The following is a 19,561-nucleotide window of genomic DNA, read 5'->3' on the forward strand; positions in this document are numbered from 1 at the left end:
TTGAAGCAAGATCTTTGTTAAAAAAGAACATTTAAAAATTTCCCGATTTTCAAAATAATGCATGTTTATTGTTGAATTTTCTAAAATTAAAAAGCATAAAGAAAATAAAATTATCTATAGTATCATCAGCCAGAGATAATCACTGTTATCATTTGGTAAATTTCCTGCCATATGTATTTAGGTAGAGAGATTATAGATTATAGATTGTTCTATTTTGACCAATAATATTATATCATGAGCATTTCCCAGTACTATTAAATATTAATGAAATATATTCCATTATAAGGATGGAATACAACTCAACAAAATCATTATTTTTAATGTTTTGATTTTTTTAATTTTATAAAGTTGTGTTAAATATCCTCTTAAATGTTTATAAACTTAGAATAATATTGCAGAAGTTAAATCTGCTGGATCAAATCATGTAAACACTTTGAAACTTGTAGTTCAATTTGCAGAACTGCCCTTCTAAAGGTTGTTTACCTTTTTTACCAGCACTTTGCGTAACAGGAAAATTTGGGAACTTTTATTCAAGAAACATATTTTATAGTTGGAAAGCACTCTCACTCTGTCAGTATTAGAGACTATTTTTATAGTAGGAGGTGAAGAAATATAGCAATACATTTAAAATGAAGAAATCAAGGTCATTAAAAATTTTGACTACCAGATAATATTGTCAATCCTGGGCCAGTTGATGAATTACTAATGTCTAACTCTGGGCAAGCAGAAAAATATAATTTAAACTGTAAACATGTTATTGGGCAATTAAATGTGAACAGAATCATGTTTGACTTACCTTTGTTTCAATAGTTTTAAATCTCTTATTGTACCATATGAGCATTGTCCTTTCAAAGGGTCTGCTCTTAGAAGGCAGTCAGTGGGACAATTAGCTCAACTCATTATCATACTCAATTTCTTTTTATCTTTATTTCCCCTTAATCCTTAGGATATGTTTATTGATTTTTTTAGAAAGAGGGGAAAGGGGAGAAAGAGAGAGAGAGAGACATTGATGTGAAAAAGAAACATCTATTGGTTGCCTCCTATACATGCCCTGGTGGGGGATCAAACCTGCAACCTAGGTATGTGCCCTGACCAGGGATTGAACCCACAGCCTTTTGGTGTATGAGATGATGTTCCAACCAACTGAGCCATCTACCCATGGTAATTTCTTTATATCTTAACTAGTATGGTGAGAGTACTTGCTAGTTAAGCATGGAAAGAAACGAGTTTTTTGAAACCATTCTGCTTTTCTTTCCTTTTTCTGATATATACCTGTATCTGATACATATACCACTTCTTCCAATCTAACTAAAAGATATATGTATACAGGTTCTCTTCAAGTGAAGAGCAGGTTGACTGCTGTTTCTCTGTCCATTCTTCTTGTAGACCTGTCCCAACCATTACATTCCATTGTTGCCATCTGTCCCAGGTTAAGAGCACACTTCTGTGGCTCAGAGGAATTTATGTGAAGATGATCTCTTCTCTGCCTCTTCTTTTTCTCTCGTCAGGAAAGTCATACACTTGGATACTTTTTCTTTGTGTTTTCACTTTTACCTGAATAGTTACGTCCATTGTCCTCACCTTCTCACAAGTGCAATTATTTCCATCCTTTGCTCTCTCCCCACTTTCTTCCAACTCTTGTCCATTTACTTCAAGAAAGGCTCTCTTCTTTCCATGCTTTCTTCCTATTTCCTCGCTCCTTTCATGAGCTAGAAGAAGCCCCACATCTGGGCTGACAGGTCACACATTTTTGTCAAGGAAACGAACAAAATCTCTATATACCCTCACGTGCAATGCTTAAAAGCTGGTGGGTTCTTTGCCTGCAGAGAGACCCAGAGAAGGAGAAACACTGAGATGAGAAGGGAGAGTGAGCACGGACTTGCTATCATTCTCAGCAAACTGGGTGTAGAAGAGCAAAAGCTAACTGTGGCATCATGAGGAACAAGAAAGCCAAGAATGAAGTGTGCAAATGGAAGATGGTTTGGATAAATTCCATAGACTGTGAGCAGAGTTTTGTTGGTTTTTTTTTACCTACTTCCCAACCTGCCTGTGTAGTAGGCTGAGAATTATAAATGGCCAGTGTCTTAGTACATTCAGGCTGCTGTAACAAAATACCATAGCCTGGGTGGCTTAACAAGAAATATTTCTTTCTCACAGTCTGGAACCTCAGAAGTCCAAGGTCAAGGCACCAGCAGGCGATTCAGTGCCTGGTGAGGAGCTGCTTCCTGGTTCATGGATGGCCATCTTCTCACTGTATCCTCCCATCTTTAAAGGGACAAGAGAGCTCGCTAGGGTCTCTTTTGTAGGGGCACTAATCCCATTCATGAGGGCTTCACCCTCATGATCTAATCACCTCCCAAAGACATATGGATTTCAACATACGAATTTTGGGGGGACGCAAATATCCAGTCTGTAAGAGCCAGGAATGAATGGACAATAGTCAGTGTTGCTGAGATCTGAAAGTGTTACAGAACACTTAATTATACAACTCCTGCACATTGGATGCCAGACAAAAGGGATGAGAGAGGGAGCAGCTGAGTTTTAACCACTGCTGCCAGAGAGAAGGTATAGAGAAGGAAGAAAAACAAGGCTCCAATCCTTAAAAAATGTCCGGAAATTCTCTTTAGAAAGTCTTTCAAAATTTCCATTTACATCCCTCCAGTCTTAAAGCAGAGCTTTAAAAAAATAAAACCAAAATTACTCTTCATTCAATTAAATATTTGGTTGTATTTACTGCCTAATATTTTACTTTCTGCTCTTTATATTAAAAATGTATAGTGTAGATTTACTTATCTGTAGAAGTCAGTAGGATTAGATGACTTCTAATATGCTACCTAGTCTCCCCAAAGTCTATAATACTATCTTTTCACTTGCATTTTATAGGCATTTGTAGCCCATTCTGGGAATCTAATAATCTCATTTCTTTTTCCAACTAGGATTGATATTACAAGTTCAAAGTAACCAACTTATAAATAAACAAACTATTGGAAACTAAACTAGTTGTAGTATGTTGAGTTTCTGCAAAGTATTTGAATTATATTTTGAATGTACGAAGAAGGTTGAGCTAGGTGAACTTCATAATCCTTTACATCCTAAAAATTCTATAGTATCTTATAACAAAATGCAGTGCATAAAGATTTGCTTATTTTTTAGAAGAGCAGGTAGTTTTAAAGACATGGCTCTTGAAATGATAAGTTATCAAATATATTGTTATTTATTTTACCTTTAAGAAAGTTGTTTATAATTTCCCTATATTTTAAAATATTCAAATCTCCATACAGTTAAAAATGTATTTAATCTATAATACACGTCTAAAGGTTTAAATTTCATATTGCAAAATGTGAGAAATTTAAATTATATTTCTGGTGATACGAATATTGCATGACTCAATTAATTGTAGGGCCACCACCACATAGAGCAGAAAATTCATTAAATATAGAATTGTTCCGAGGCAATGATAGAACAGAATAGAATTATATTGTCTTAGATCTTGTAGGTCATAAACCATGTTATTCTTTCTCTCCTCTAAGAACATTTTAAATCTATTGTGAGTTCTTTTGTTTGAATCACTGAAGCATTTTAAAGTAAGAAGTCTTTCTGAAAGTAATAAATTAATGTTCTTTCAGTGAAATTTTCACTCAAATGTCAGAACCGCTACCAACTTTCTACATTACTGTTTTTACTAATTTTTTAGTTCCACAATGTGGAAATTTTTTTTAATCTAAAGAATTCCTTATTTTTTGCAAATGTACTAATAATTGAAGTATTTTTAACAAATATTTAAAAAACACTGTTAAACATATATTTACTGAATTCAAGAGAACTCTGAGTTACTTATAGGATGGAATGAAATATGGAATGGACACCATAATTGTTCTTACAGATGGAATGCTTTCCCTTTGCAAATCACTTTTCCCTGTGTGTGTGTGTGTGTGTGTGTGTGTGTGTGTTGGAAGAACGGAAGCGGTGTTTAGGGAAGGGATGAGTGTCAAAGGGGAGGTGGTGTTTAGTGGTGGGATGGGTGACAAAAGTGTTAAGGAGATAAATGGGAATCTGAGTTGTCTCAGATATAAGTGAATGCCTCAGTTCTCTTTTTTGAGCGGCCATATTGAATAAAGTGTTGTCATACAGACATACAGAATTGGATGCCTAAAAGTTTAAAATTTTTTCCTTCATTTTCCTTTCTCCTACTACCTGCCTCAGCATGAAAGGGCAAGGGAGGCAAAGCAAAGTGGGCCAAAAATTCCATTCTTAATGTAGGAAAAATATACTACTTAAACGTGCCTAGAAAACAAGCAGAGATTGCAGTGTTTAACTGTAGAAATAACCAGTTGCAAGGCAGAAGAAAAAGTATCTGCCCTGACCTGTTTCCTGTTCAGCCTGATGTTCTGTATTGGAGGGAGCTACACAACTCAGGAAGAGGTCTTCCAACTCTGGAAACAATTCTACTGGGAGGTTCAGTTAGTCCAGGTAAAACTACTCATTTTATGACTTGTGAATCACTGATTGCATATTTTTGTGGAAGAAAATTATTTTTCTCTAGTTGTTCAGATCCAACATTGGCAAAACATCAGGATCCTAAAGAAATGGGAGAGAATAATTTTGCAGATTCCACAGTCTTAAAATTTACCGACCTATACTTTCTTAAGAAATTGTTTTTATTTAATAGCAACCTCAGGTAACTTTCTCTTTTGCAGACCAAGGTCCGCAGTTGCAAAATCCTGACAATTAGGCTAAGAAACACTTCAAGCAGTGATTTCTTCAGCTGAAGAATTCGAGGAAGCAAACATGCTTATTCATTTGCAGTATCAACAGAACTACCCCAGACAGAACCTTTCACTAACGTTGGAGAAAGGCTTAATTATACTGAATATATATATGCCATTGTGGCATCACTCATTCCTATAACATGTTTTCGCAGAAAGAAAAGAAAAAGGTTCAGTACTTTAATAAGGTCTTTTTCTTTCAGTGTTATCATCCCATCCATTGCGCCAACATGAAGATGTGGTATGAAGAATTTCCCATCTCAAAGAATGCCTTGTATCCCCATCAGGAAAGTAGGCATACTCTGGGAGACCAGCCAGGATGTGGGCATGGCCTCCTATAAAACTAGATTTTTATATGTAGGCTAAAACGGGATTCTACCTGTACTTGCACTAGTTTCATATTTACTAAATGCTCTCTACCTTTCAAGAACACGTTACTAAAATTCGTGGAATTCTTTCATTTTCTCGTTTTTGCAATGAAAGTAAAAATAAATTCTGTAACAAAACTTTTTTTTTCTTTGGCAACTGTTTAAGTACATTTTTGGAGGTGTTTTAATACTTTCTTTGGTCAGAAAAGTTCACACAAGCCAAACTAAAAAATTCTATAGCGTGACTTGGGAACTGTATTTTAACACATCCCAGAACTGTTCTAGCGCGGTCGGATTTCTACACCATGAAAACAGAAAAATATTAAGCAGTAAAATTAAGAGGCAGGTTTTCGAGAGGGTGGATAAGGTTGGAATTAAGTTACCGGCAAAGACACTAGTCAAAGCTGCACTTCGGGTTTGTCGATTCCCATTCCTCCCCTCCACCCACACCCCCCCCCCCGCCACCGGCTCGCAAAGCCAGGGTTGGGGTGGGGAGGGGGCAACATGGGCGAGGCAGATTCTCTTTGAACCGCGTTTTCCACTCAGCAGCGCGCACCTGCCGCCCCCACCCGAGCGGCCGCAGCCAACTTCCCGCGGGCCGTCTGGGCAAGGGGCACACCTGGCCCACCAGCCTCCAGACTGCGGGGGCGAGCATGGCGGTGAAGCCGGCGCCCAGATTAGTGGGCCGAGCACACTTCATTTTTTAAAAGTCTATCTCCCGGGGGAGATGGATTTGGCCGAGTGTGCTCTTTGAAATACTATATTGGGAACCTCACACATTAATTTTTTTTTTTTAATCGCAAACCTTCCCAGTTCCCTCGGCAGCTGGAAAGCAGGCCTGAGGCGGCGTCCCCTCCCTCCTGCCACCCCCGTTTCCCTCCTTCCCGCACCCTCCCTTCGCCCGGAGCCCGACTCGCGGGAGCCGCCCCCTCCCGGTCGCCCACTTGGTTCCTCCCAGCTGCCGTGTGAATGGGCCGCCCTCCGGATTCCGCGGAGGGGGAGGAGAGAAGAAGCCGTGCCCAGCCCCAGCGGTCGCCCGCCGCCCCCGCCCCGTGGCGGCCCACGCCAGCATCTGCGTCACTCGGCCGCGCGTGGGTGGGAGCCGAAGCGGCGAATGTAGCAAGAGCGGAATCTCCCCATGTGACAGCGTGCAGGGGGTGGAGGCGGCGGAGGCGGGCGGGGGAGGGGGCGGTGCAACGCGCCGGGGGAGGGGAGGAGAGGGAGTACGCGGCGGGGGAGGCGCCGCCGCCTCCGCCCGCGCGCCCGAGAACGGAGGAGCTGCGGCCGCTGCCACCGCGACCGAGCGAGCGCCGTCGGGGCGGGCGGGCGGGAAGAAGCGGCGGGTCGGAACTGGGGGGAGCAGGAGAGCGTGCCCACCACCTTCCCTTCCCCCCTCGATGGGCGCGGGGGCGTCCCGGCCGCCGCTGCAGTCTGTGGAGGGAGAGCCGGGGGCCGTCACTTCGGAGTTGGGGCTGAGCAGCCTTCGGGGGAGAACGCGCCAAGACCGCTGGCCGAGTACGTACCGACTAGCTGTCTGCCTAGTGCAGGACGCGCTTGTGCTCGTGCAGCCGCGGGCGAACTTGGGGCGGCAGAGGTGCCGCGCGGGCACTTGGGGGCGGACGTCCAGGGGAGTGGGCCCCGCGCGGCCGGTCTCGGAGAGGGCGGTATCGGGCTCGTGTGGGCGATTCCCGGAGAAATTCGGGGCGTAGGGACAGCGAGAAGAGGACGAGCAAGGCAGCGGGCCGTGAGGTCCCTCTCCGATAAAGCCGGGGGTGCCGAGTCCCTTCTAAGCCTGCTGGGGTCGTCGCGTGGAGCAATGGTGGGGTTGCGTGGTAGGTGTGTGCGCCTACCTTCCCGTGGGGCAGAATCTTTTTGTTGGTTTGTTTACTTTATGAAAGTGTTACACTTGCGGTCTTAATTTTCGTTCTGGGTATCCTCTCTTTCTCTTCGAATGGAATGTACAGTAGTTTTTAAAAGCGGAAGGACAGTTTTGCTTGGAAGTGGCTTGCAGAAACTTGGCATCGAGGTACAGGAAAGCGAGACACTCATTGTGCTCTCTGAGGCCGAGTGTGGAATTTGCAAGCGCACGTGGGACATACAAGCCTGGGATGCAGAGGTGTATGACCTTATTCGTGGAGAAACATTGCAAGTGCTCTGCAATGTTTATATGGTCTGCAACCCCAGCGTTCACAAGGCGTAAAGATATGAAAGGACACTTGCAGTAAGCCTAAATAAGGTCTCCGGGGAAAGGATAATTGAGTAGGAATATGCATTTGTAGGGTCCGCAGACCAAGTTTTGCAGTTGTTGATCTGGAGGAACCCTTCACTTGCATGTACTTACCTCTCGCTCCATGAGATAATTGGAAGCATACAAAATTTGGGGGTAGCTGTCAATTTAAAATTTCATCCGAAAGAGTTAACCTGTCGCTACCAGTTGGCTTGCTAGCGATGTGCCTGCAAACTTGCAAACTTGAGTGCAAAGATCAGAAGCTGAAAGGGAAATTCTCAGATCATGTTTAAAAATATTTTGGCAGTTTTAATAGGTAATATTAGATTGCATAGGAACAGAGGAACGGAATTTAAAATAGATTAGTCACGTAGGAAATGCTAGGCTGTTTTGTTGGAAAAGTGTGCATGCAGCGAATTACCTTCTTAGATTTTCACTTTTTGAAAATTTCTCCCTGTAAAACATAGCAAATTATGACATGTCACAGTTTATGTGTGGGTTTTAAGGAGAAATATTGGAAGAGAGGATCAGGGGATTTACTTGTTGGAGCCTGATGTCTTCCTGAAGATTTAAAAGCTCCTCCTAATCTAATCTCATCTGATCTAATCTAAATGCCAATAAAGTGCCTTTTAGGTTCAAGGGTTTTCTTTCCTTTCCATTTTTCGGTCTTATTTGATATTTAATGTTGTCCTTCCATTAAGTTTTAAAAAATATGTTGTCCTTATCGTTGTTGACATGCATATAAAGGTTTTCTTGAGAATTTATAGATGTCTGACAACATCAGCTTTCTTTATTCCTGTTTGGGTACTAGATACTGGAAAATTAGGTCTTGAAAGAAAATAATTTCAAGGAACCATTGGAAGGTTTCTTGTTTTAATTTTAATATTTTCAGCATCTTGCACAGAAGTTAATATGCCATCTTGGTAGTAGAAAAATTTTGCTTTCTCTGGCTCTGATTTTCTGTTGTATGTGAATATTAAAAAGAATAATAAACACAGTGAGGCATTGTAGCTTTTTATTTCATTCTGCCTTCTGATTAAAATGACAAAATCCCTAGGAATACTGTAACTGATACAAGGAAATGTGAGCGCATATGTCTAATAAATAATTTGTCATATTTAATAAATACTTTACATCTTGTATTTCAGAATTATTGATAAAGTTAAATAATATCAGTAAATTAATTAAAAAATTTCTTTTTTTGTGACTAGTAAATAACGTCCATTGCTCTATTGTAAAGTTAATAGATTTTCATTCTCCTTGTTTAGAGAATCATTTAAAGTGTTAGATGTTTTCTTTTAATCTTACTTTAAGATCATTTTGGTTTGTTATTAAGGACTTGAGGGTTTTGCACTGTGTAGTCTTTGAAAGAAGAAATTACATGTATTACAAAGTGAGGGAGACCTTTGAGGAATTTATTGCATAAACTTCAAATAATTAAAGCAAAAGATGGTTAGATGGAAATAGAAATATGTCAGGTTTTTGCGTCTGTTGACCTAGACTCTGTCCTAAGACTTAGGCCTCATCTGTTCCATTATAATAAGTCTTAATTGTTTTTGTGCTATTCATGTGCATTATTGGAAATGAAAACTCTGTAAAAATTACCTTTAATTGTGAAGCTTTATTCTGGGTACCACAGAACCATAATATATTTTGTTATTTTCCTGAAGCTTTGAACAGATTAAGATCTTGCTAATGTATAAGCAACTTGTGTACGTACATTTCATTGTGGAGTTTATTAAATATATTAAGGAATAAATAATACTCATGTATAATATAAGTTTTCTAGCCCCTTTGTTTGGATTTTATCTTACCTGTTTCTTTCATTCTTTTATGGAAGAATGAAGAACTGTACAATTATTATGTTAAATGCAAATTTCTTATCTGACATGTTCAGTAACTAGTACAGTAGAAGGTACTCTGTTAAACTTCATGATGGAACAAGTGGGAAATTAGAGAAGTTGATATTGGGGAAAAAATAGTAATCTTCATGTCAGAATTCTCACAGCTGAAACATAACCATTAGGCTTTCAAGTAGTTTGTCATTTCTCAATGCATTATATTTAGGGGGCTGCACATTAATTTACATAGTATGCTAACTTTATAATTTTTAAAGAGAAATTTCTGAAAAATAAAATTTATATACTGCATGTATACTACATGATCAGAGGGCACTTAATGTTTGATGAATGACTTGATGGTTGATTGAAGAATTTCCAACCATATTAAATGATGATGGTTTTACCTGTTGGTATGATAGTTAAGTTACTGTATGTAGTTATTGATTAATTACAAAATCTGATTTACTCTTTTCTAAATTTGATAAATTTAAACTTACACTTTCATTAAAATATTAAGGAATCTGTAAGAATTTTTTTTCCAGCGTCATTCAGAATTCAGAAAAGAATCGTCAATAGAGGAAAATATTTTAAGTTTCCCAAATTACCGTTAATTCATTAGAAGCTAATGTTTAATTCAGAGCTATGACAGTAATAAGATCCAAAAATATCTTTTTAAAAAGATTTTTATTTATTGATTTTAGAGAGAAAAGAAGGAAGAGAGAGAGAGAGCGCGCGCGATTCATTGATTTGTTATTCCACTTATTTATGTATTGCCGTTAGACTCTTGTATGTGTCCTGACAGAGACTGAATCTGCAACCTTGGCCTATCAAGACAGTGCTCTAACCAAATGAGCTACCTGGCCAGGGCTAGTGAGGTCCAAAAATATCTGGATTTAAGATATATCACTGAATACTTACTAATATATGCCCCCGGGTAACTCGTCTGGTACTTGAAACACAATCAGGAGTTTAATACCTAGGCCAACTGTATGTCTTAAGTACTACATTTAACTGAACTAAGTTTAATTATTTTAGCTTGAGCTTTAGGACTAGGACAGAAGTGAGAATTCATTTTCTAGGCTTAAGGCTCATCCCTCTCTAAGCCAAAATCTTTGTCTAAGCCTTTTCAGTGTCAACTTTCAAGAGTACCCATTATGCCCTTCCCCCAAGGCCTTCAAGCTACCCTTTTCCAAACCTGGTGGTACTTGCGAGGCTTTAAATATAGTCATTGCCCTTGGATTTCCTATTTCCTTCCTTGCCATTTCCCCTCCCTGTCTTTTGATTCCGTTAGTGTATACTGATCTCGTCTAGATGTGAAGAGGAAAACAGTCTGGTGAAACTAATTCACCTTAATATGTAAATGACTCATAAGCTAACTTCCCAAGTTTTTTCACATTTTTAATAAGTCTGTAAAGGTTGCTGTTAACTACATAATTTTAAAGTGAAAATTTCAGGCTGTGTTGGGAGGGAGGAATTTATAGTTTGCTGTGTAAGTAAGCCAGATCTTACTGGGATTTTTGCCCCAGGTTTCTCCCTACTGGAAGAGCATCTCTTTGGAATGCCATTGATTTCATAAGTGTGTATACACATGTTATGTATGTATGTATGTGTGTATAGATACATGAAATACATATATATTTCCTACAACATGGGAAGCAAGATTTAAGAGTAATGATTAAGAGACCATTTAACTATAACGATCATTTATAATATTGATATTTGTTATCTCAGGATAGCTTATGCTGCATTTTAACTTCTTAAAATACTGGTTGGGGCTGGACTAACACATGGTGTATACTATAACACTCTCATGTGTCGTTCTTATATTTGGGAGAGCATACTTTGATCTCGGAAAATTACCTGTGTTATGGGAACTCACCATATAGCCTTGTAAGAAAGAAGAAGTAATGGGGATGAGAGAATGAAGAGGATTGTAGGTAAAAGAAGCAGAATGTGCTGTTATTAAATTGGTAAGGCACTGGCACACCAATAGAAGGCCTCCCTTTTGGAATGTGAAAGGAGGCTACTGATCAGATTCTGACTCAAACGTTGAATTTCATATAACAGCAACCTTTATAGGAATGTTATTGAACACTACGCTAGGAATAGTGAGGGATAAAAGATGAATGAGACCTAGCACCTACCTTCAGGGAGCTTATAACCTAACAATAACTCCTGCTTAGTCCTTGAACCCCAGGAACACACTAAATATGGCTGTGGGAAAGAAAACTTCCCTGACATTCTCCAGGCTGGGAATGTGGGGGTTTAGGGTTGGACTCTCAGTGGTCCTTAGGGAAGAGAAGTATACCTTCAACCCTGCCTCAGCCTGTTCCAAGCTTCAGCCCGCAGTGTGGCCCCACAACTCTCAAAACTCTGGAGTATAACTATTGACTTACCACTGGCCTCTCTCTTTAATCTCTCTGCAACTTGATATCAATCTTTGAAATGCTTTTCACCAATCTTCCCTTTGCAATTTGCAAAACTTTAATTACAAAGTTTTAAATTAGATCTCTTTTCTACTGTCTTTCTGTATTGTCCCTTGATGATATCATTCATTCCCAAGCTTCAGTTACCACCTCTATGAGACTAACTTCCAAATTGCTAAAGGTAGGTGGAATCAGTAGTTCATGAGCCAGGGGCCATGAGTCAATCAAAGTGTTTTGAAATCCAGATGCACACCAAGCACTGGCTACAAAGTAAGATGTTTCTCACACATGTCCATTTAGCAAATGAAAAATAAATAAGTACTTTATGACTTAATAAAACATAAACTAATTTAAAAGTATAACCAAATAACCACAATGAAAAGTAAATAAATAAATACTTTATGACTTAATAAAACAAACTAATTTAAAAATATAACCAAATTCATAGTAGTAATTGTCATATGTATTCTCAGTCAACAAATAGTAAAAGCAAAACTGTCAATGACTATTTGCAATTTTTTATTTGAAGTGATCTTTATGCATGAAAAGTTTGAGAACCGTTGGCCCAAATCATTTTTCTGATAATCTGGCATGTCAGCTTCCACCTGGGGATTATCAAAATCTCAGAATTGATAAATCAAAAGTATGTTTATCTCATTTCCCTCCCTTCTTCCAGATTTCCAAATACTCTTCCCAACTTTATTTCTTTTAGTTGCACCATTACTCTTCCAGTTTCTTGAATTAATAAAAGTAGGGATTTCATCTTTGTGTTTTGTTCTTCCTTCCCCAAATTCACATGTTGTTAAGTCACATTACCACCCTTCTTTCTCTGCCTCAAAAGCACCTAATTCTGGTTTTCACTGCTGCTTACCCCAACTTTGAAAACAACTTCCTCTCCTTCAATACATCCCTCACTGCAATGCCAACTTAATTTCCTAAAGTACAGGCGTGGCTCTTTACTTACCTGTGCAGATTTCCCCGCTGCATAGCTAGGCATCCCAGGCCCTCACCCACCTTTCCAGCTTTCTCCCTGGTCCCTGTCATGCCCCTGTGCTCCTATCAAACGTAAACTGGCGTTCCTCAAACGTGCCTGCTGCTTCCCTGACCCCGTTCCAAACATCCTTCTTCCCTCACACCTGCATGACCTTTTCCAGAAAGCCTCTCCAACGCCTCTGGCCGTAGGTGTACTCTGCCTTCTCTGAACCCCACAACATGTTCTCTCTCTCCCTCTCATTTTATTTTTCACTTACTCAAATATGCCAGTTACTGAGCCAGACCTGGGAATGCAGAGGAAAGATGGTCCTTCATGGAGAATCATTTAAAAGGGAGGAGACAGACAAGGAAGCAATCCCTTAAACACTGTGATAAATGCTATGCTAAGTATGACACGAGTCACAGAATAGCCAAACAGATTTACTGTACTATTATTATAGCTATCTGTGTATAGTGTGTTACGATTCTTTTCTATTTACTTCAGATGGAGAGATGCAGCTAGAAGCTTTCTCTTGATTTATTTGACCTTCATGCTGAAGCATGATTATAGTTTGTAAAAACAGAAAATCTCATCGTATAAAAATTTTCTTTTAAATTAAGTCCAATTAATATATGAAGTGGTGGGTGTTTAAATGATCACAGCATGTTTTTGTAGGAAATTGAAACAGTAAGAGTGGGCCTTCAGAAAGTCTCCTGGGACTCTAATAGTTCACCTATTTATATATCTTGACTTCGGAAACATGCACTTGGTCCTGTAAGTCCTTACAGAGATATTATAATTACTTCTTTCTCACCAGTACATGAGTGTTTACTCTTAGAAACTAGGGGGTTTCCTTTATTTCTGGGTAAAGATGAGAAAGGATAAACAGTTGAAAATGAATGTTTTCAAAAATCATTGCCTTATCTCAGAAGAATAAAACCAAAGTTTGGGCTTTTAGTTCTCTTTTTAAGTTTTTTTTTAAATTTGTCTAACATATATTTTTTCTTATTGTTCATAAAAAGATTCAAAAATTGTATTCATCTAGATTTTCTCATATAGTCTTTCCTCTATTTCATAATTCGGGGAAGTACATATGATGAGATAATTCACGATAGCATAAACCTTGCATAGTTACAGTCCTCTAATAAAAAAAAAATTTGTACATGTGGGCATGCGTATAGGTGTGTATGTGTTGTTGTTATTTTTTTGTATGCCTTTGAGTTCATAGCCTGTGGAGCTATTGCATTAGGTGTGTGATGGAGAAGTACGTTTCTTCCACCTTAGACGCTTTCTAGAAGCCTTTCTCTTTGGTGTAGGGGGGAAAAACAATTTAATTTGTGTCTGCAACTCTTGGGAGCTGTATTTTTGTGGGTTAATTTCCAGCTGGGTGACAGACTCTCTCACTGGAGAGTCTCCTCTCCAGTGGGAGGACAGGCAGATCATCCTAAGAATGTTTTTGTCCAGAGGACTGAGGTGACATGAACAAGAAGGTGGACTTGAAGAACCTGAATGATCACAGAACATATAGGCGTTTGCAGTGCCCAAAGGGTATACTAAATAGGGATCTTCTAATGTAGTTTGGCAAATATGCCAAATCATAGGAACCTTGTGAGATGCAGCTCAGAAACTTGGAAAGTTGTATTTTTTCAAAAGCACCCCAAGTGATTTCCTGGGTGTTTGTAGGATCTACTGGGTACCAATCCATTTTATTTTATGTCTCTTGGAAAGTCATAAGCTCACCTGGCAATACACTTGTAAAATAAAAAGCCTGAAGATTTGAGGGGTTCATTAGTTGATCAAAGCAGATTGTGGATAACACACAGGTTCCAGGAGATGAGGCTTCCCAGGAGTCAGTCCTTAGGGTGGTGATGAGATGCAATCTCCTTGGATGGGATGACTGAGAGGAAAATTTTGTGTAACCTTCTGATTGATGGCAAAAGGCCAAAGTCCCTGATTTGGTCTCCTCTTGGCCTAAAGGGGTGTTCCTAATACTCCTCTGCTTGCCTTATCTCCCAGTTAGTGATTGCTCCATACTATTTTGAATTGGGAGTGGAGCTTCCATTTTCCTCAGATGTATGTGTTCTTTCGGCCTTCCTTAATTTTTTCCATACAGGGCTATAGGGTCCTTTTAATCCTAAGAGGGTGCATTATTGCACATTTGTTTCTGTTAAATGAAAGTACTTGGCCAACTCCTTTGTATGTGGGAGGTCTCCAGGCAACTGAGTAACTTTTAAACGCTGCTGAGAGGTCAAGATAATACTTTGCTGGGTCTTGTTCTTTCTCTTTAAAGGCATGTTTCTCTGTCTTGCTTGGGCTCTAAAATTTGTTTCTTCTGTGGCTCCGTCTTAGGCTCTCCGTTGCCTGTTGGAGGGTTCACTCTCCCTCCTTATTTCATCCCATCTCCAACCCTGATGCACACTGGACTCCAGTCCTGTGCCATAAAGTACAATGTGCTTGAAAGGGAATCCCGTCGTCCTGATTTTTCTATGTCCCCAAATGCTTTCCACAGTTCTGGACTCTCACACAGGTCACCCAGTAGGCATCTGTTACTCTTTTCTTTCTGGGACCCTAGAAAATATAACCATTTATACTCCTTCATCACTTACACCTGAATGATCACCAAGTCTTGTCATTTATTTGTTTGAATTTTTCCTGCGTCTTTTTCTCTTGTTTCCTAATATACCACCTTCTATCTTCTCACCTCCAATTCATACCGAAAGCTATCTTCCTCTGCTTGCCAGACTAATGTTGCTATTTTTTCTTTATAAAATAGGAGTAGCTATACCTATATTGCCTGGCTGTGGTGAGGATTAGACATAATGTAAAGTGTTTATCATATTGTCTGGCACAAGATAAGCGTTCAGTGAATGGTGGAATAACATACTTCTTCTCTCCTTCTGAATTTGATTATCCCTCGCTTCATCTCTGTGTCCACACGATAGAAGCAGCAAAATGAATAGTCAAAAGTATGGGATATAAAGCCCTATGAGCCTTGGTCCCTAGACTTCTGCTTAACTAGTTGTGAGATCTCAGGAAATTACTTACTTTCTTGGTGCCATTATATTTTTCTCTTTAAAGTGGAAACAATTATACTGATCATTGGGACTGTTAGGAGAGAAAAATGGGATAACTTACATACAGAGAGCAGGCTTCCTTAACAGTTGCTATGTAAATGCCTCTTGTTTCTGTTCTTCCCATACTACATTCCTTTTTTTAAAAAAAAAGATTTTATTTATTATTTTTAGAGAGAGGGGAAGGGAAGGAAAAGAGAGGGAGGGAAACATCAATGTGAGAGAGAAACATCTATTGGTCGCTCCCTGCATATGCCCCCACCGGGGACCGAACTGCAACCCAGGCATGTGCCCTGACCGGGAATCAACCAGTACCCCTCGCTTTGCAGAATGAGGCTTAACCAACAAAGCCACGCTGGTTGGAGCCCATACTGCATTCTTAAATTCTGTAGTGTCTAACAAATACTAGGTTTAAGGCGTTTGGAGCCAGTGTGATAAGTATCTCCTCTCTTCTTTTTGCAGGTTAAACACACCCACAGTAATGGCCGCGGCCTTACCCAGGACCCTGGGGGAGCTGCAGCTGTATAGAATACTACAAAAAGCCAATCTGCTTTCTTATTTTGATGCCTTTATCCAACAAGGTGGTGATGACGTTCAGCAACTCTGTGAAGCTGGAGAAGAGGAATTCTTGGAAATCATGGCCCTTGTGGGCATGGCTAGCAAGCCCCTTCATGTTAGAAGGCTACAGAAGGCTTTGAGAGACTGGGTTACAAACCCTGGCCTTTTCAACCAGCCACTGACTTCCCTGCCTGTTAGCAGCATACCCATCTATAAGTTACCAGAAGGATCACCAACATGGCTGGGAATATCCTGTAACAGTTATGAAAGGAATAGCAATGCCCGGGAACCTCATGTGAAAGTCCCCAAGTGTGCTGCCATCACCTGTGTGCAGAGCTTGGGACAGGGGAAATCAGATATGGGGAGCTTAGCGCTACAGGGTGTTGGTGAGTCCAGACTCTGGCAAGGCCACCATGCCACCGAGAGTGAGCACAGCCTCTCCCCAGCAGACCTCGGCTCCCCAGCTTCCCCAAAAGAAAGCAGCGAGGCACTGGATGCTGCAGCTGCGCTCTCCGTAGCAGAGTGTGTGGAGCGAATGGCCTCCACGCTGCCAAAAAGTGACTTGAATGAAGTGAAAGAGCTGCTAAAAACCAACAAGAAGTTGGCCAAAATGATCGGTCATATCTTTGAGATGAATGATGATGATCCACACAAAGAGGAGGAAATTCGAAAATATAGTGCAATATATGGCAGGTTTGACTCAAAGAGAAAGGATGGGAAGCATCTTACGCTTCATGAGGTAAAGACTATGTTTTTCTTTGTCTGTACATGGCATGTTGTGTTCCTAAGAGAAAAGTTTGGTAAGAGTTTGCAGCAGAGGAGAAATACTCCCTGAAAGCAGTATTAAAAACTTTTAGGTCTTAGCAAAATATAACTCTTCTATGAAAATTGAGCATATTTATTGTGTTAGGGTATTTTTATGTTGAACTTTGGAACTAGTGTAGGATATCTTAGAAAAATTTAAACAGTGAAGGCATAAAGTCTTTGCCTTTACAAGGCAGTTTGGGTTTTAATTAAGACATCAAAAAGGATTTTAAGTGTTCATCATTTAAAAAACATTTTTGTAAGAAATTTTTTAGGAAAAATAAATTGTAGAAATAACCAGAATATAATTTTCAGCTAGCATAGAGGGCCAAATTATATTAGGTGAATGTCGGAAGAATTATAACTTTGTTTTCATTTATTTGGATTTATATTGTGTTGGTTTGACATTTGGCACTTAAATATCTTACTATTTAATCTTCATAACACTCTATCCAGAACTATTCTGCTTAAGTGTAAGAATGCATATATATATGTGTATAGTATTTGCATTTACTCCCTTTCTATTGTCCATCTGGCCAACGCAACATTTTTTAAGATTTAACTCAAGCATAAGCTTAACTCTTTTCTGATATGTTTTTCCTCAATTAGAATGACTTTTCCATTTTTATCCCTACATATACTATGTTGCAGGAACTTTTAATTTTAGCACTTTTATTGTACTTTTTTGTATACTGGTCTGTCTCTCTTAGTATATTTGGGTCTCTTCAAGGCAGAGAGAATTATCTTGCTCATTTTTATATCCTCAGAGCCTACTACACCCAACAAGTGCTTGGAAAATAAATGCATTTTCAAAGCTTAAAAGGATATTTCATTGCTAAATTTTTAATAGCCATTTATTGTTTAGAAGAAAGAAATAAGCCTGATTTGAAAACAATGTTCCGTTGAATGCAGAATTTCGTGTTAGAAACATGAGATCTTTCCCTCAGACTTGTACTTTAACACCAGAAAAAAAAATATACTTATTGTAAAATATTTTGTATTATATTTATTTATTGTAAAATAACTGTATTTAGTTATTGCAAAAGGAGGTAAAGTAATTGAATCTGTAAACTTTCAGGTACTTTACATATACAAACATGGGATCATATTTTGCATACCGTTTTCCAAATTCCTTTATCTTTAAAAATTTACAGTACATACATAGTACGATATACTATTAGATATATTTTTGAAGTATATTTTATTGATTATGCTATTACAGTTGTCCCATTTTTTTCTCCCCTTTATCACCCTCTGCCCTGTAACCCCCTCCCTCTAGCATTTCCCCCCTTAGTTCATGTCCATGGGTTGTACGTTTAAGTTCTTTGGCTTCTCCATTTCCTATACTATTCTTAACCTCCTCCTGTCTATTTTGTGCCTACCAGTTATGTTTCTTATGCCCTGTACTTTTTTCCCCTATTCACCTCCTCCTCCTCCCCTCTGATAACCTTTCACGTGGTCTCCATTTCTGTGATTCTGTTCCTGTTCTAGTTGTTTGCTTAGTTTGTTTTTGTTTTGTATTTTTTTAGGTTGAGTTGTTGATAGTTGTGAGTTTGGTGTCATTTTATTGTTCATAGTGTTGATCTTTTTCTGATATAAGTCCCTTTAACATTTCATGTAATAAGGGCTTGGTAATGAATGAACTCCTTTAACTTTACCTTGTCTGGGAAGCACTGTATATGCCCTTCCATTCTAAATGATAGCTTTGCTGGATAGAGCAATCTAGGTTGTAGGTCCTTGCTTTTCATGACTTAGAATACTTCTGTCCAGCCCCTTCTTGCCTATAAGGTTTCTTTTGAGCAAGCAACTGATAGTGTTATGTGAACTCCTTTGTAGGTGACTGTCTTCTTTTCTCTTGCTGCTTTTAAGATTCTCTCCTTATCTTTAATCTTGGGTAATGTAATTATGATGTGCCTTGGTGTGTGCTTCCTTGGGTCCAACATCTTTGGGACTCTCTGAGCTTCTTGGACTTGGCATATCTAGTTCCTTCACCGGATTGGGGAAGTTCTCCCTTATTTTTTCAAATAAGTTTTCAATTTCTTGCTCTTCCTCTTCTTCTTCTGGCACCCCTGTGATTTGGATGTTGGCATGTTTAAAGTTGTCCTCATTTTTTTAAATTCTTATTTCTTCATTCTGTTCCAGTTGAATGTTTATTTTTTCCTTTTGTTCCAAATTGTTTGATTTGAGTCCTGGTTTCCTTCCCTTTGCTACTGGTTCCCTGTATATTTTTCTCTATTGCACTTTGTATGGCCTTCACCTCTTCCTTTATTTTGCGGCCATACTCAGTCATTTCTGTGAGTATCCTGATTACCAGTGTTTTGAACTCTGCATCAGATAGGTTGTTTACCTTCTCATCACTTAGTTCTTTTTCTGGAGTTTTGATCTGTTCCTTAATTTGGGCCTTATTTCTTCGCCTCGAGGTACCTCTTACATTGTAAGGGGTGGAGCCGTAGGTGTTCATGGCGGGGGTGGTGGGGCACCCACATCACTGTGTTGTGGCACTATAATGTGAGGGAGAGGTCAGAGA

The 19,561-nt window shown here is 39.2% G+C and overlaps 1 protein-coding gene across 2 annotated transcripts in view; it reads left to right on the top strand.

Moving 5' to 3' along the window:
- The first annotated feature begins 6,390 nt into the window (after window positions 1-6,390).
- NAB1 (NGFI-A binding protein 1) overlaps window positions 6,391-19,561 on the top strand; it is a 47,582-nt gene continuing 34,411 nt past the window's right edge. For both annotated transcript variants that reach the window (XM_054562766.1, XM_054562767.1), the window contains exons 1-2: window positions 6,391-6,649; window positions 16,135-16,969. In XM_054562766.1, the coding sequence (XP_054418741.1) occupies window positions 16,154-16,969 (816 nt within the window). In that variant the 5' untranslated portion in view covers window positions 6,391-6,649; window positions 16,135-16,153. The remainder of the gene's footprint in view (window positions 6,650-16,134; window positions 16,970-19,561) is intronic.

This window comes from Pteronotus mesoamericanus, unplaced genomic scaffold (assembly GCF_021234165.1).
Source record: "Pteronotus mesoamericanus isolate MK-2021 breed Mesoamerican mustached bat unplaced genomic scaffold, CSHL_Meso_final scaffold_651, whole genome shotgun sequence".
Taxonomy (NCBI): domain Eukaryota; kingdom Metazoa; phylum Chordata; class Mammalia; order Chiroptera; family Mormoopidae; genus Pteronotus; species Pteronotus mesoamericanus.